This window comes from Elaeis guineensis, chromosome 10 (genome assembly GCF_000442705.2).
Source record: "Elaeis guineensis isolate ETL-2024a chromosome 10, EG11, whole genome shotgun sequence".
Classification (NCBI taxonomy): Eukaryota; Viridiplantae; Streptophyta; class Magnoliopsida; order Arecales; family Arecaceae; genus Elaeis; species Elaeis guineensis.
Window position 1 is genome coordinate 23,985,291 of NC_026002.2, and position 17,890 is coordinate 24,003,180.

The window sequence follows — 17,890 nt, forward strand, 5'->3', positions numbered from 1 at the left end:
TTCATACGAAAAAAATGGATAAACGATACCCATTTTTGTCTTAGCAGGAGTTACATGAAGGGTCTATTTGGGGAATTTGGGGATGTTGTATCTTTTGGCCCAAAAGTAATTTTTAGCAAAAACCATATTTTTGAGGTTAAAAAAGTTGTTTTGAGGCAGAACAATGTTCATTATAAATATATATAACTGTTAAGATTTAAAAGCTGTTCTGAAGTAGGAGAAATTGGCAAATCTAAAAATTATTTTTTAATGACAAAATAACCAAAAAGGATAAATGCTTAAAAATGACTCTAAAAAATTTTTTAGATACAAGACAAATGAATATTATAATGCAAAGAGAGTTAAAAACAATTATCCAACATATTTGCAAATAACTAATGCGAATACATCCAACAATTAGAATATTCTTGATAAAAGATACTTACAAGCTACCAAAAATATCTAGAAAAATCTAGAATATATCTAGAAATGTCTAAGAGTACTGGAGAACTCAAGATGTCTCTAGAGGACTCTAGAATCTTCCAAAAAGGCCTCATATTATGAGTCCCATTAGAGTTTGAGTGAAATGCTGGACTCTCTCGATCAGGCCGTAATACAAAATTGGGCCCCATAGTGGAGTAGAATATTGGAGCAAGGATGCACCCTCATGTTCCAAACTTCTAATTATAATAGTAGAGGTCGTGACATAATGCAAGTACATAGCAGGAATAACTGTTACAACCATCTAATTAACAAATATTACAAACAATAAAAAATATTGAAAATAAACCTCGATAACGAATTATACATCTAGTCGTAATGAATAGTTTTATTTAATTAATATAAAGATTTAAATATCAAATATGTAAATTGGAATCACGAATGGATTGAATAATGTCTTTAACTTGCCATGAAAACATTTTGCAAGCCACTCTAATTTAGGAATAAAGTAAGGTATATTTAAAAATAAGAAGAATTATTCCCTGGAGATAATCTAGATTTAACTGCACCGTTTTACAGAATGAATTGGTTTGCTCACCTATCCATAGAACGAATAATTTTCTGTAATTAATATAAAGATTTAAATTTGAAAGATATTATACTAAGAGGAACCATCAACCTTGAATGTGTTTTAACTCGGCAAATGCTATTTTGCGAGCTACCAGAATGAAGTGGCTATTCTAAGAAATTGAAAGCCAATCACTCCTTGGGGATAATTTAGAATTGACTCTTCCATTCTAATGGAATGAAATAGTTTATTCCAGAGTAAAACGGGTTAAGGAATAAGGATAAGCTCACCAATTTAATTGGGACAAACACAAAAACCCAATGGCCAGAAAAAGAAGACTACCTTTGCATCATCTTGCTTTCACCATCTGATCAAAATCCAACGGTCCTACATCTTCATTTCATCCGGAAACGCGCGGGAATTTGCCTCCCGAACCCATCTAGTGGGATAAAAAGGCGGCCCGGGAGTGGAAGGGCTTTAGTCGCGTCCATGGAGGAAGAGAAGAGCTTCGGGGTTTCCACTCCAGATAGCACCATCGGAGGAAGAGGAGGGGTCACGGGGACCATCGATCTCCGCCGCCGAGATCCATTGTCGGCCGTCGATCTCACGGATCGGGTCCACCTCCTTCCTTGCTCCATCAAGCACGACGGTCCCTGCCCCGTCTCCCACTACTTCAAACCCAAAAAGACAGGTTTTTTTTTTTTTTTTTTTTGATATTTTCCTCTTTTCCGTTTCCGTGCTCTCAATCGTCTTCTTCCAATTCTTTGCTGTGATTTAGATGTGGTGGTGGATGGATCGAGCGTGGAAGAAGCTTACTTCAGAGGGAGGAAACTGCAGGGGATCACTGTTCCACTCCCCGAGGGTTATCGTGGTAATTCTTCCTTCCCTTTTGTTGTGTTTCATTTCGATGTTTGATGTTGGTTTCTGGTTAAAAATCTGATCCTTTTAGGGAAAGTGGAAGAAATGGAGGGAAGCGTTGACCCGGGTTGACTGATTTATGCAGGCTATGTTTTGGAGAATAAGAAGAAGTCAGGGAAAGGGAAGGGCTTGGAAAACTCGGAAGGGGAGGGGGAGTTCAGCCGTTGGGTTTCACGTGCGGAGTTTCGGAACCTGACGTATTGGAATCACGACATCGTCCCTTCATCTGATGATCCGCTCGTGCGCAGCTTCCACTGGTTCTCTGTTGCTGATGCTGTGAGTGATACTGCTCGAACTTCTTTACGTTTGTTCAGAGTTTCGCTTGGCATTACTTTAGATTGTTGGTTCCTCATTTTGATCATATTGAGGCATATGTTTAAGAACGTGGTGTTTTTGGGTCTCTTTCTTGTTGGTAATGTTGTTCGAGTTTGAGACTGTAGAATGGTGAACATCACAAATGACTGAACTGGATACTCTGTGGACCTCATTGTTTCATCTGGCTTTATTTTTTTTGAGTGGGTAAACGAATCCTTGAACCTGAGCCCTTAACATTTGATTATCAATTTTGAGGTTTCTCAGATTTGCTATTTTTATTCGTTGGCTCCTTAAAACTGGTTGGGTGAAGTGTAAAGGTGCTTCTGGGATATTATTTGAGATGCATACCTCTGTGACTTAAAGTGATAAAATTACAGAGCAACAATAATTCCTGCAATGCCTTCCAGCCTGGAATGCTGGAAAATAAAGAGGATCCATAAAAACGAGTTGAATATAACATAAATGAGAATGTTAAGATGAATATGTGTAAACTTACAAAAAAAAAAAATATAGTGAGAAATGAGTCTTTACAGGACTCTTACAAGTTGTACAGATCAAGTATAGAGTAATGGAAAATGGATTCAGATGGTATGGGAATATATACTGAAAGTATAAGGGCTCAAATAAGGGGGCTACTTTGGTCTTTGCTGAAGGATGTAGGAAAAGGAGGGGAAGATCTAAGATGACAGGGATCAAAATTGCCAAAAAGGATATAGAAAAGCTTGAAATGACACTGGAGATAACTGTAAATAGGATGTTTGGCAGTAAGGATTTGTAAAACTATCCCAAAATAGTTGGATAAGGCTTGGTATTTATGGTTATTCATTGGCTCTGTAGCATCCCATGATATGATAGCCATGGTTAGCTTTTTATAGCAAGTAATTTGTGATTTATGATAGTTTTTTGAATAATTGAGTTGGTCCTGTAATTGGTAGCAACTTATCTCTTATAGGTACGAACTGATTAATTTTTTACAGTTAGATATTCGAATGTTTATTTCTACAAATATTTTGCATACCTCCAGTGAACACGAGTGTATGTGTAAATTAGCTTCAGATGTACAATGACCTTGTTTTCATTTTTATTTTATAACTGTATGATAAAATTTTTAAAAGTCATGGCAAACTAATTAGTGATCTCATTTTCAAATAGTAATAGTTTTAAATAAACTTTTGCAAAATATAATTTTAAAGAAACTAGAGATCTGTTAACCAGTGCCATGTAGTGTACGATGAACCAAAGTCTTAGTAATTCTACTGGAAAAAGATTGCTTAGTAACACAAGATTTCTTAGGTACAATGCTTAGGGATCTGATGTCAACCCCATTGCACCAAGGTTTGAAGAATATGCAGTCCTTTGTTGTCATAGTATAACATTGTTTCATTATGCAGTCCTTAGTTTTCCTACACTGGATCACTGAGTAGAAGTAATCGAAAATTGTTATTTCTTGATGGAAATGCCCTCAATTATGTTATATTAATATTTTATCAATTATATTGTATAATTAATATTAATATATTATAGACAGATTAATTTATAGATTAATATTTATAAATAATAATATATTTAATATATTAACATATTCACTACTAAATATTAATTATTAATTAACAATTAACAAATATTATTAATTATAAAAACATATTAAAATTTATTTATAATAAGAAATATATTTTCTCATATATGTAGTTAATTTTAAAAAAAATTATTAGCTCATGTTGCTGCATTTTAATATTTGAAATGGCCAATATTGACAACATTTGTGTACATGGGCCATAAATAGCCAACAAATAGACAGTGAAAAAAATGCTATTACTTGAATTGTTTATTCAAGAGCATTGCTGAAAATTTGGCAATATTCTTATATAATATTATCTCCAACCAAACATAGTAATCTTTCTTTGATGCTATTTTTTGGAGTAATTTTTCCACCAGCGAAGCATGGTCAAATCTATTTTCCCTCACAATCATTTTCTCAAGTAAATGATTCTTAGGAATTCTTAGATTATCCCATAATCTGATATAGCCCAACCAAATGAACCCATGGAGATTAAACCTAACAAAGGAATTGCTTGACTAATTGGATCCACATATATGCATTGAGAAAGTTATGGAAACACACTTCCCCACTGATGTGTGGGCTACTTGAGGATGGCCTACACAGGATCAGTATTGTTGGGTATAAAATACCCACAGTCGAAGTCCTCAGCAGAATCGGCTCCAGGAGGTCCGTCCGGACTCCTACGGGAGCCGGACTCCGCCAACAACGTCAATCGCCGGTAAGGTTCGTCCGGACTCCTATGGGAGCCGGACTCCGCCAACAACTTCAACCGCAAGCAGACTACGTCCGGACTCCTACGGGAGTCGGACTCCGTCGACAACTTCGACCGCAAGCAGACTTCGTCTGGACTCCTACGGGAGCCGGGCTCCGTCCTCAACATCAACCGCTGGTAAGCCCCGTCCGGACTCCTACGGGAGCCGGACTTCGCCTTTGACTCCAACGACTGCAGACAGACTACGTCCGGACTCCTACGGGAGTCGGACTCCGCCGACAACTTCGACCGCAAGCAGACTTCGTCCGGACTCCTACGGGAGTCGGGCTCCGTCCTCAACATCAACCGCTGGTAAGCCCAGTCCGGACTCCTACGGGAGCCGGGCTTCGCCCTCGACTCCAACGACTGCAGACAGACTACGTCCGGACTCCTACGGGAGCCGGACTCCGCCGACAACTTCGACCGCAAGCAGACTTCGTCCGGACCCCTACGGGAGTCGAGCTCCGTCCTCAACATCAACCGCTGGTAAGCCCCGTCCGGACTCCTACGGGAGCCGGACCTCGCCTTTAACTTTAATTGCAGGAAGACTCCGCCCGGACTCCTACAGGAGCCGGGCTTCATCCTCAGCTCCAACGGCTGCAAACAAACTTCGTCCGGACTCCTACGGGAGCCGAACTCCGCCAACAACTTCAACCGCAAATAGACCCCGCCCGGACTCCTACGGGAGCCGGGCTCCATCCTCAACATCAGCTGCCGGTAAGCCTTGTCCGGACTCCTACGGGAGCCGGACTTCATCTTCAGCTCCAACGGCTGCCAACAAACTTCGTCCGGACTCCTACGGGAGCCGGACTCCGCCCGCGACTTCAGCTCCGAGAGGACTCCGCCCGGACTCCCACGGGAGCCGGGCTCCACTCACGACCCCGACCGCAAGGAGGACTCCGCCAGGACCCCTACGGGGGCCGGACTCCGACCGCTGCCGAGCTTCAGCCGATGGATCTGCGCCCCCTGGCAGGCCACAATAACGGCCACGATCCTGCTCCACTTCCTGTGGCGGATTCCGCGCAGCTCCATCACTCCCTGACAGGCCGCAGTAACGGTCGCAGCTCTGCTTCACTTCCTACGACGGATTCCGCGCAGCTCCACTACTCCCTGGCAGGCCACAATAACGGCCACGATCCTGCTCCACTTCCTGCGACGGATACCGCGCGATTCTCCCACCCGCTGGCAAGTCACGACAACGGACGCCGCTCCACTCTCCGCGGCGGACTCCACGTGGCACGCCCCGGTGATAGCCACTGGTCCACTCCACTACTCTGCGCAACAAACTCCGCCTGACCCTGGGCAGCCCACTACCAGACGGTTACAGACATCGCTATCAGGCTACTGCCCCTCCGCCTATAAAAGGGGGGTCCCAGATACGTTATTCTATAAGCTCTAGTTTTTACCTAAAACTCTGCTAAATTCTCCGTTCGAACACTCCATTCTTGTTGAGGCAGAGAACTGACTTGAGCGTCGGAGGGTCTTGCCGGAGCAACCCCACCTCCGGTTTAGACTTCCTTTGCAGGTCCCGGCGGCGATCGCGACTTCCTCAACTCCAGCTTCTCCGGCGCAAGCGGGTTTTTGCACCAACAAGTATGATTTTAGTGATGGCTATCCTGTTTCGAAAATAGGACAGCATGTACTAGGTCTAATGGTTGTGAGCAATCAAGGGGTTAATTTCCTGCCTTGTGAATTAGAGTCCCTTGGGGTACTAGAAAACTTAATATGGAGGTTTACTAGCAATAGGAAGGGTTCCATTGTTGACTTGTAGGGAGATTCAGTGGATACAAATTTATGTGCAGAATGCTTATTGCAAGTTATAGAATATTAAGTTAATCGAGAATAGTGAGTGTCGTATTAAAAGGATGAGTTAGGTCTTTAATTAGAATGTAAATGTTGGTTGTTTGATGGAGATACTATTATTCGATGGTCTGAATAAGAATCAAGTATCAAATCAATTTTACAACCCTCTGCTAGCCAACAGTGATGGCAATTCCAGAAAGTAAAAGTGTCCATGAGATATCAACTTAAAGAGAATAATCATGTCATAAAATTGAAGGAAGTTGATTGCTGTTTGTGGATAAACTTGTGGCAGGTTTTGGTGTTGTAAAACATTGATCATAAATAGAAGACAATATCATAAATAAACTAGAATAGATAAGAGAAGAGGGATGAGTTAGAGATTAGAGAGGGAATGTTTGGCTGAACTTGGCCTTCAACCTTTCTTTTCTTCGATGACCTCATGCAAAAAGACTAGCTAGAAGGTACTATTTGGGTTTCTTGGTCCTATATAAATATCCAAGTTCTTTCTAGTGCACAACCCATGGCATTCCGTATCAATCCAAACCAGTCAGTATACTCCGTACCAAACCATACCGGCGGGGAGCCGGTCCAGTTCAAACTGGATTTTCAGAAAATAGGCTGTACCGATCTGGTAGGTTCGATACGGTATCGGCCCAAACCACCTGATACCGGGCCGTTTGGTCTGGTTTAGTACGGTTGGTCTGGTTCTCTTTTTTTTTTTTAGTGTCGGTGGATAGGATTTTATTATTTTATTATCGATATGGTATGGTACAGTCTAGTATGATACGGTACTGGCCGATAATCGGCACGGGTTCCGGTATCGAGTCTGCAAACCTTGACACAATCTATATGGAATTAAACACATGCCAATGCGGACTTTCACATACTCCCCTCATGTAAGTCTAGCATTCTTGTTAGGCTAAGGGTCCAAATCCAATCAAATCCATTTACCAATGCCACTACTAGTTTGTATTTAGATCCAAAAGGATCTATGTTAGAATGTTCCATAGTTTGTGTGGTCTATGGTTTGGGTCCGTACTAATACCATTTTAATCAACACAGGATGTCAGAAGGCTAGCCAAAAGGCATTATTTGATTCTTTGGCATTGTAAAGTACCCAAGATCTCCGTCGCATACAACAAATGTAGGACTAAACATATGCCAACACAGGCTCTCACATATTCTACAAGTAATCTTGGACTCTTTAAATTAGTAATTGAATTGCTTAAGTAAATTAACAACACCTCTCTTCCTTATTATACTCTAATCAATATCTCCAAAAGTCTGCTAATCATCAACTTTCTTGGGAGCCAAATTTGTGTCCTGATTATGTATTATTTAAAGAAAAAAAATCAAATCCCATTCACTGCTCATTGTATTATAGCATGAACGATGGTCTTTCAGTTTTAACATCACTATAAAAAAAAGGCCATAAGCTGACATCCTAAAATTAAGATCTTAATCCTTTGGTGCATAAGGTCCCCTTTTGATAATTGAACTTGGACCGTTGAATCTTATAATTTCCTGTTTGCTTCTTTGAGTCTCCGCTTAACTGTTCATTGACTTGTATCTTTACAAAATATTGCATTGTTGCATTGTTGGGCCATTAACTACATCACCAGCTTTTAGATGCATGAGAATAAAGAGAAAAGGATGCAAACTTTGCCAATAAACCAACTGGTATCCTTATCTTAGTGCACATGTTATAGCTACAATATTATTCACGGAATAACCTTAGTTGTGTTGGTGCTAAGGGCATAATTGTTTCCTTCCAGTCGCAAAGCTTCGTCATGCCATACACCTTCTCAAGGATAACCTTAGTTGTATTGGTTTTAAGGGCATAATTGTTTCCTTCTAATCAAGGGGCCTGAAGACAAATTTAGGCGGAATTGGGTACTTTCAATTGGTTTCCTCTGAGTCTAAACTCCAGAGTTCGAGTTCCCGGTTCATCCAAAAAGATTTAATTTAGAAGGAGGGGCCTCCGAATTCAAGATTCAAGTGGGTAAGAAAAGCATTTTTAAATGGTGCTTTAATGCACTCCCACTCACTTTTTCCTTACAAACTTGCCATTTGAAGTTATTTAAGTGATATTTCTTGTCAGTGATAAATTAGTGATAATCTTAATTTCTAAAAAAATGCACTTTCTATACACTTCTTTCCTTCAAAACAAACAAAACTAGCTAGACCTTAAGTTTAATACTGTATAACGAACACCTTATCAGGACTCAATTCAAGCTCTAAATGTTTAGACACTTTTGACGCTTAGAAGTAAACAAATATTACATGTCTTAGTCTAGTTAGTGCTGAACTTCTAATTAAATAAATTGATGGGATATCTTGGATGGATGTTTTGGAATGTACACTACAAGCCATGATCTACAATATTGATAGGCTTATCTTGGAGATTTCTTAGATGAACATCAAAGAGACAAGCATTTAAATTTTTGTAGTGGCAATAGATAAACAATTTATTTTGATTTGCAGTAGAAGTTTTAAAACTTTTTGAATTTAGGTCAATATGTTGAGATGCAACCCTATGAAGAAGATTTATTTTTTCTTATTTTAATATAAAAGTTAGGCTCCTATCCTTTCTATTAATGTCTCAGTTTCCTGGTGCATAATTCTTAGTGTATATTTACATGTGGAGAAGCTTAAGGTTTTATAAGCTAGATGGCTCATCCAGAACAACTAAACATTTCACATGATTATGATTACATAAGGAACTAAGGCACTTAGTAGTCTTAAAAAACTTACTTGATATCACACTATAAAGGTTTAATAGAAATAAATCAGTGCAATTTTCTGTAATAAGAAGGTAAGGCTGCAAATAAGCCACGATGAGCCGAGCTTTTGATTCATTGGGCTTGACTCTGTTAAATCATCCATTTTCTTGACTGTGTTCCAGCTAAACTTGGGCTCAAGGAGAACTCAGCTACATGTTTTAGGCTTTACTTGCGAGCCACTTAAACAAGCCAATGCTCTTATGAGAACAAAAACATATTATATTTTTGCAAGCTGACCATCATTCAGGCGAGTTTACTACATGACTTGAGCTCTGCTTGATAGGAGTTTGCACAAGCTGTATATTGAGTGAGCCTAAGCTGCCAATGGATGATTTGGCGCTTTTCCATCCCTTGAGAACAAGGTTTTTAAGTGTTTGTCTTGACAACATAAAAAATCTTCGATTAAGGGTGGCAACTTCTCACCTGCCTGCAAAACTGACCTGAGTTTGTTCCGAATTAGACAAGTCCATATTAAATACAAACAGGTTTGCAGAACAAATTAGTCAACTTGGCTTGACTTGCTAAGTAAATGGATTGGGTTCGGGTTGAAGGATTGGACCCAACTGACCCATGATGTTACATTTAAATGGTCAAATTGGTTTCCCAAGTCATTTGGATAGACGTGTTTATCTTGAAAATCAGGAGGGTACTTTTGTATAAGTGATAAAGGGAAAAACTCTGCTTAATTGCAGCCAGTTACAACCAATTGTGAGAACGACGGAGGAAATCATGGCGTCCAACAGTGATCATCAACAATGGCAGGCATCCAATGTTTTTTTTTTGATTGGATCAACCAAATCTGACTTGATTTGTTCTGTTTGTTAAGTAGGTTAAACAGGTTGGGTCGTGTAACTTGTTTGCTAAGTAGGTCAGCTTTAAGTTTTTTTATCCTTTTATTAAACAGGTCAGGTTTGGGTTGACAATTCTTTTAGAATACGTACACCCTGAGCTGTTCTGACTCCGTTTCATGCTTTTCATTTAGGTATCTTTCCATTCGATGAGACTACACTTGATATTCTTGTCATAGATGACTGCAGAGAGTTTATAGTAGCTATTAAAGAAATAAAAAAGTATCTCAGTAGCTCCTTGATATTTTGGGGAGGATAGATAGTGATATTGATGAATTATGTGGCTCTCGTTTATGCTCCTCAATGAAATTCTTTTTTGTTCCATACCTTGTTTTAAAGAACTAAAAGGGAAACTTTCACTTTTATTCATTTGGGTGGCGTCTGTATAAACTAGTAATTTGTGAGCTAGTATTTTTAATTTGATCAGGATTGTAACACTATTATTTGTTCTATTCCAATCTATAGATATTCATTTTAAATATAGCAATTCAAAAAGAGAAGCAGTCTGTGATGCTTTGAACCTACATTGATGCCTGACAATAATTTTCCTTGGCAGAAATTCTTTCGATTTGCTTAAACTATCTTTGTATTGATCTCTCCTTTGCTTCTTTTATGTGATATTACTTAATATGGTCCTTTTGATGAAGTTATAGTCAATGAGAGGGAACTGATATTTGAAGATACTTCATTTTTCCTTTGATGAGGGCTGCATTGGATCAGCTCAGTGAAGTGTGGCTATTTTTATACATCCCTCTTTATGGTTATAATGATGTTGATTATACTTATAAGCCTGTTTGTGGTTGTGTTCTGTGTGGATTTCTTCATCTTTTATGCTCAGCACCTTGACCATGTCTTCTTTGGCATGTTCTTTTTTTTTTTCTGTTTTTTCAAGTTCGTCTTTTTTGTACCATCTATCTCTCTCTCTCTCTCTCTATCTTTCATGGAAGGGAGGGTTTAACACAATCCTCCCAATTTATTAAAAAGAAAAAAAATGCAAGAAGATAGCAAGTAAATGGAAAGAAAGAGAGAGGGAAGGAGAACAATTAACAATCCAAAGGAAGAAAATGTGAAAAGAAGAAAACACCATTGTATGGACATCTTGAATATTTGAATTCTCTCAGCTCTGATCTTTGAAACGGGTATAAGCCAGCTATTGCCACTGCTTTAAGCATGTATTCTTCTGCGGAGAGACCCTGTTGTTTTTGTTCTTTCAATGAACTCCAGTATGAAGCTAATGTCAATTGATCGTAAGTAGGTCTGATTAGTTTCCTCTTTCTTTTCTTTCACCATAATGTCCATAATGATAAGTAGGGGTCGCAAAAATTGACCCGCACCCACTGACCCTCGTGAATCCACTTGGAATAAATGGGTTTGGATTTGTTAATTAATCTTTTTATTTATATAGTTGGCTTATTTGTGGGTCAACTTCAAATAAACTTGATTATAATTGGATGGGTTTGGGTTTGGCCCCCAGCCTGATGGTTATCCATAGTGACTAGGATGTGGTTCGATTTGCTAGAAAAGGCTGTTGAATTAGTTTATGACATTCGTGCCCTAAATTCCTAAGCCTATTGTGATTATGGTGATATATTTGAAGTTAAATTTGATTTTTGCCATTTGTGAATTTTGCATACATGCTTTGTATGAATGATTAAGTGAAAACTTAAATGTGTTGGTGGGTGGGTGTGGTCTTATGAAAATAAATGGATCAGGTATGGGTTTACACTTTCTAACCCACTAATAATGAGACAGGTATGGTTTTAGTGTTCTTTTGACCTGAACTTTACTCAAACGAAACTCATTTCAACCCATTACCGCCCCTAATGACAATGAACTCTGGGGAATCCTCCGAATTTAGGAATTTCTTTCAGCTTCATTGACAGTTGTTTTGCATATGGACAGTAGGATACCTTTAATAGTTCCAAAATTGCAGTTGATAGAGGGCCAACCACATTCATTAAGAAGATTACGACAGGATGTATCCTTGCAAGAGCTCCTCTTGTATGTAGTCTGTACTTGATGGCCAGCCACATGAGGACTTGAATTTTCTTAGTAATAGCAGTTTTAGAAGAATAGGAGCATCTCAATCCCCTAAAATTCAGAAAAGTATAGAGGGATTTAACCAATAATTTATGGTCCTTTGTTAATTTCCATGCGGTACATCAGGATCCCAACCGGGTTTCACCAAGTTCAATATATTCCATACTTCCACCCATTCACAAATCCATAATACCTTTCTCACTCTCCTTTTGCTGTGGCTAGTACCTTTCTGTGATTCTGCCTTTGCTGATGTCGAACTCTTGGTGTCTGGTTCACCATAAGGTTGAGGGAGGTGTTGGAGAAATTAATACAACAGGCAGTGGTCTCATACATTAGTTGTGGTGTAATATGGTTAGTGCACTTCCTTTTAGGTTTTATTTCATTCATTATGTGTACATTATAGAATCTATATGTGACACCTATACTTTCATCCCTTTTGTTTAACATAATAACAATTTAACATATATTTACTTAGCAAGGACTTATTTAGATAACTATTCTAGTGAGATTCACTATTTTAGTGTTGTGGAGGCACGGTTTGGTACAACTTCCAAAAAATTCAAACTGTCATATGGAAAACCCTGATATTGGATGAAGTTTTATTGCTTGTTTTAATTGCTGCCTTTTTTAAAGCTAATCTCTATATGATAGTAGGACATGCCAAACTACATTGTTATACATAAAGAATGCAAGCATTTAGATGCCAGCATAATTTTATATTTTTATGGATACAGTTGCACAAGCCTGTCACTGCAGAAGAAATGTCTTCCACTTCAACTTTTCAGGACTGGAAGGGTTGAACTGAAGATACATGCTTGCTCATATATCATCTGGAAAAATATGGTTGCCTAGACGGTAATGTTACTAGTAGTATCCGGCACTAATTTCACCTCCCTAATGATCAGACCTTTCTTCCATTCCTCACACTCAATCTCATACAAAGCAAATGTTAGCTTTCCTGAAGTGTCTTGGGGCACCAAGAACTCTAGTCCTCCATCAGGAACATCTACCCACCCTTTATCCATATGTTCTGAAAGTTTAACTTCTTTAGATGCTATTCTATTTCCTAGCAAATGGAGCTTCAAGATTACTGGATAGGTATCCCAACCAGAAGCAGTTGATATCAGCTTAAGGTTAAAGAATAAGCAGTATTTTGTGCTTGGGCTGAGCAGATGGAGTGGAACCTTCCCTGTGACTTCTAGCCAGTAGACTCCCAATAGCTCGACAAACTCAGAAGAATCATCTATATTTCTTTTCCAGTACTTTCCATTGCTGCCATCTCCACCCCATATTATGTTGATTGCTCTGGTGTTGAGTGTTAACCCCTTCTTCCCTCCTCTTTCCCACTGCATGTATAATTCATCCATGAGTTGTATTATTCAATCATTGTCTCATAGAAGCAGGTTAACTTTGAAATGGGGCCTCTCAGCTTGTCAAGTGATTTACATCAAGTTGCTTTTGTGAGTTGATCAGGCAATTATGTGGTTGCATGTAATGCATTGATTCACGAATACTTGTGGTTTGATGGACTAAATGTTCGAAATTAGCATTAAATTAAAGTGAGTACCTGCAGACTTACAGATGTTTTCTGAAAAGCTTACATTTCATTCTCAAATGTTGGGTCCTCTGCTCCAGGCCATCACCAAGATTTGTGTTTGTTGGTGTGCCTAACTGGCTTATCAATCAAAAATTCAAAATAGTTTCATATTTGCTATATAAATTTCTAATGACACAAGCTTTTTCTTTTGATAAGGGATCATTGGTAAACATATGATGATATGATTCTGGCTTCTGAATCTTCAACTGTACTTTCATAAGTTCTCTTTATAAATTGTCAGTTCTAGCGGATGTAGCTTAGTAAAATGATTGGTGAATATGTTTCAGAAAACTAAGTTTTAATGGTTGTGGCTATTGTTAATGCTTCGTCAAATCTGGCTCCACTGAACAGGGTTTGCTGAGATTCATTGATATGCTATATGATATAAAAATTTTCACCCACTGAAGATTTAACATGAGTGGCAAAGGCTTTTTTGAGTTAGTGACCTTTCTTTTGTTTCTCCTAAGTTGTTATCGGTGGTTCAAACCTATAATTCAGGTTCCTCCCCAACCCACCCCCACCAAGAACTACAAAAAAAGAAAAGAAAAGAAAAAAAAGCCACAATTCCAACTCTGTTATGAGTAAAATCTTGTTCACTGATGCTTTTAGTGACTGGTTACGAATAAAAATACATCAAATCCATGAAATGAAAGATAAAAGAGAATTAAGAGCTGATTACATGTACAAGGTAGATAGACCGACCATGGCCATGTTATCTTCAAGTACGCCAGTCTGATGGTTGGATGCCATTTTTGCTTTGTAACTTGGACTCAAAAGGCTTCTCTAGCTTATTCTTCCAAATTCTGTATCTAGGGTGGCAGAAGTAGAGAGGTTGGATTCTGAAGGAATATTTCAGAACTTTCGCCGAAGCTTCCCAATGATGCTTGACATCAAGTGCTTCATGGAACAAGCAAAGGACCTGTGTGATTGAAGTTGGAATGGTGTGCCGAGAATTAGATGCTTTGTGTCAGCATGATGTTCATAAGGGGATAGGATTTCTCAACAAGAGGGATTCTTCTTTAGGTCGGCTTGATGCGGAAGGCTTTTGGAGAATTGTCACCAATGTGAAAAAGATCATATTCCTTCCTTTTATTAAAGAACGTAAAGCATGCTATCTAGATGAGAATGGAATCACACAGAGCTAACCTTTTGGACCATTGGAAGTGTACAAGGTATTGAGTTTGATACTAAGGTTTTTGCATCGATTGCGATTTTGTTACCTGGTTTTAGGTCACCTTGGTCCAACATGGAAACTGGATTGACCTGTGGTCTGAAAATGTCTTTGCTATTCGGTTGGATTAAATCTCAAAAGCACTATGATTCCTTTCTTTTAAATTAGAATATTGCTCCCTTGATAGTATTCTTGACGGTTTGTTAATCATATGCAAACTTATGAGGTTACCATCACTTTGCAGGACAGCAGCACTAACCTAGGTGGATGTGATTGTCCATTTATTCATGAAGTCCAATAATGGTACCTTGTGAAGTTTATAGTAGTTCAAGAGAGCCTACTTGTACAAGAGACAATACCGGGACAGGTTTAAAAGAATTAACCTGAGAAGGAAGAATAAACAAAGAAAAAGAAAAAAGGAATGTATTTTGCGTTTCATGTCAAGCATTTAGCAAATAGCATACGTACTTCATCATCAATATCAAATCAATAGAAGGTGCCACTTTTTACCTGAACGATGCATGCGTGTGCATGCAGCTCGTGTTGCTGAGAGGAAGGATACTTCTGAAAGAAAAGAAAGAAAGATAATGAAAAGCATGTACGTTGCTTAAATACTCACATGTATGTACCGTTGAAGTTTTTTATATTTTTAGAAAACATCCTTTCATTTTTATCTGTTAGAAGTAGTTTTGTTTTGAAATTTTGATTAGATGTTTTCTTTTATGAAGAGGTACTTCGTTCTTCTTATCCATTGGGAGGAAGAAGTTTGAATTTTTGATATCCATCGCCTGGAGGCCTCACCAAATGAGCAAGTGGCACACTCATTTTTAACAAATTCATGGGAATCTAAAAGATGATCACTAAATATTGGATTTTAGCACTTCGAATTCAATCCACAATAGAAAAGTTCAAGATGGAGAAGCTCATGGCATAGACCCATAAGAGCGTGGCCTGCAGGTGTGTAGGCCTGCAGGCATGGCCCACAGGCGTGTAGGCGCGTGGCCTGCAGGCCTGCAACGCGCTTAGGCCCGTAGCCCACGCACGAGATGCGTGGTCTATCGCGCCGTCCACTATGTGGTCCAATGTGCAGTGCGTAGTCCACGCATGGCGAAGCACGGTCTACGCACCACTTGACATAGTCTACACGCGATCCAGGTACTGTTTTGAGCGATCATATGGCTGCAGTTGCTTGCGGGTGCGATTGAATAGTTGTGGGTGGTCTTGGAGTCCTAACTGGGATCATATACACAACTTGGACGTGATTATGACATATTTTTAGTGCTTTTAAAGAGGCATGACGATCTGTGGAGCAGAGGGCGGCTAAGGATTTTGGGAGCGGCTGAGGGTCTTCTCGAGAGTATTTTGAGAGCTTTATAAGGGTTTTGTGTTTTTTGTTGAGAGAGAGATTGATATAGGAGAGTTGAGAGGGTGTGATCTCCTCTTGTATTTATTTTTCTCTCATAGTGAAGCTTGCATGCCCCATGGAGGTAAGCTTGGTACTGATCCATATTATTTGATTGTCTTTTGTATATCTCTCTTCTTCCTTCCTCTTACGGTATTGACATCGTTACTAATGTTTGCGATCTTGGACGAGGATCCATATTCCGTACTCGTGAGGGATTCTCCCAACAAGTAGTATCAGAGCACGCTATTGTCCAGATTGTGACGGTGTTGATCGAGGTTAAATAAGATGGAGAAGACAGGCTCAATCAAGGTAGAGATCAATTGATACGATGGAAAGATCAATTTCTTCTTATAACAAGCGAGGATGAAGAATGTGCTCATCCAACAAGGATTTGATTAATGCTCTCTTATGCGAGGGGAAGTCGACCACCATGGAGGAGAATGATTGAAAGTGGCTCTAGATGCAGGCAGTGAGCATGATCCACTTGTACTTGATGGATGATGTAATGATCCATGTGCTTAGCAAGATTTTTTCAACGATGATGTGGATGAAGCTCGAAGAAATATATATGGCGAAGTCACTCACCAATACTTTCTTCCTTTGAAAGTAGTTCTACCAGCTTCGGATGAGCGAGAGACAGAGCATGTAGGAGAATCTCAACAACTTTAGAAGATCCTCACTGATCTTCTTAATGTTGGTGTGAAGATTGAGAAGAAGATCAGGATATTAGTCTTGCTTTCATTGTTTCCCCCTTCGTTTGAGTCTTTGTTGATTGTTTTTCTTGTAGGGAAGAACACCATCAAGATGGATGAGGTCACTTTTGCACTTCTCCAAAATAAGGTTCTCAAGCAGAAGAACCAAGCTTCGAGTTCAGACAGCAACTCAATTTTAGCGGTGACTGGAAGTGGTAGTGGCAGAGGATAAAACGGCAGAGGATCGTAAGGTGGATGGTCTAAGTTTAAGTCGAGTGACTTCAGCAAGATCAGATACTACTGGTGTGATGAGTTAGGGCATTGAGTTAGAGATTTTTCATAGCTCAGGGATTGGACGAAGGCTACTACAGCAACGGTCCAAAGTAGGGACACTGAAGAATATGATGATGTTCTTCTGGTTTCAGATGAGGTATCTACTTCTTTTCCTCAGTGGATTTTAGATTCGACATGTTCGTATCATATTTTTGTAGAGAGGAGCTGTTTGACTCCCTAGAGAGCAGTGAGGGCACTGTTCATTTATCGGATGGATTGAGCTATGCGATCAAGGGCATTGGGATGTCAGCTTGCAGACATATGATGGAGCAGTGAGAAAGTTGGGTGAGGTCTAATACATACTCAGGTTTAGGAGTAATTTGATTTCACTGAGTAGACTAGATTTAAGCAACTATAGATGGAGAGCTGATGATAGAATCTTGAAAGTTGTGCATGACAGTGGGATTGTTATGAAGGGGAAGAAGGGTGGAGGATACTACCTCTTGGTAAGAAGCTCAATGTAAAATGGAGATTCAGATGCCAGTGAGAGCTCAGTGTGAGGTAGAGCTTTAGGTATAGATGGATTGGACACGAGATAGAAGACTCAGGAGAATGACAGACGATGTCGCAGAGTGAAGTTCCTATTGCCATAAGAGGCTATCTCAAGCAGGCTCAGACCAGACAAGTTACAGCATATGACGGAGATGGAATCGAGCGATCTGCCTTGACTCTTATATTTGTCCAT

At 39.4% G+C, this 17,890-nt stretch overlaps 2 protein-coding genes across 4 annotated transcripts; one reads left to right on the top strand and one right to left on the bottom strand.

Annotated features, from left to right (window-relative positions):
- The first annotated feature begins 1,438 nt into the window (after positions 1–1,438).
- LOC105059857 (uncharacterized) lies at positions 1,439–15,264 on the top strand. Of its 2 annotated transcripts, none has more exons than XM_073244085.1 (4): positions 1,439–1,679; positions 1,767–1,859; positions 1,992–2,182; positions 15,020–15,264. In XM_073244085.1, exons 1-4 carry the CDS (start codon positions 1,478–1,480, stop codon positions 15,074–15,076), a joined length of 543 nt encoding a protein of 180 aa, XP_073100186.1. In that variant the 5' UTR covers positions 1,439–1,477; the 3' UTR covers positions 15,077–15,264. The 2 variants fall into 2 exon arrangements, with proteins under 2 accessions (XP_073100186.1, XP_010941632.1); XM_010943330.4 differs by lacking the exon at positions 15,020–15,264 and adding an exon at positions 12,742–13,594 and having other exon boundaries at positions 1,446–1,679.
- LOC105059856 (uncharacterized protein PHLOEM PROTEIN 2-LIKE A4-like) lies at positions 12,085–14,753 on the bottom strand. Of its 2 annotated transcripts, none has more exons than XM_010943328.4 (2): positions 14,307–14,614; positions 12,085–13,353 (listed from the first exon to the last, which is right to left on the bottom strand). In XM_010943328.4, the coding sequence occupies exons 1-2, from the start codon at positions 14,352–14,354 to the stop codon at positions 12,856–12,858; spliced, it is 546 nt and encodes a 181-aa protein (XP_010941630.2). In that variant the 5' UTR covers positions 14,355–14,614; the 3' UTR covers positions 12,085–12,855. The 2 variants fall into 2 exon arrangements, 1 of the variants encoding a protein (XP_010941630.2); XR_002166304.3 differs by having other exon boundaries at positions 13,214–13,353; positions 14,284–14,753.
- Positions 15,265–17,890: the final 2,626 nt, after the last annotated feature.

What these genes read in the sequence shown, in the direction of transcription:
- LOC105059857 (XM_010943330.4), top strand. Translation starts at nt 1,478, where the DNA reads ATGGAGGAAGAGAAGAGCTTCGGGGTTTCCACTCCAGATAGCACCATC. An exon ending in CTTCAAACCCAAAAAGACAG is followed by an intron (nt 1,680 to 1,766) that starts GTTTTTTTTTTT and finishes GCTGTGATTTAG; the next exon opens with ATGTGGTGGTGGATGGATCG. An exon ending in GGTTCTCTGTTGCTGATGCT is followed by an intron (nt 2,183 to 12,741) that starts GTGAGTGATACT and finishes TTATGGATACAG; the next exon opens with TTGCACAAGCCTGTCACTGC.
- LOC105059856 (XM_010943328.4), bottom strand. Translation starts at nt 14,354, where the DNA reads ATGGCATCCAACCATCAGACTGGCGTACTTGAAGATAACATGGCCATG. An exon ending in TTGAAGATAACATGGCCATG is followed by an intron (nt 13,354 to 14,306) that starts GTCGGTCTATCT and finishes TTATACATGCAG; the next exon opens with TGGGAAAGAGGAGGGAAGAA.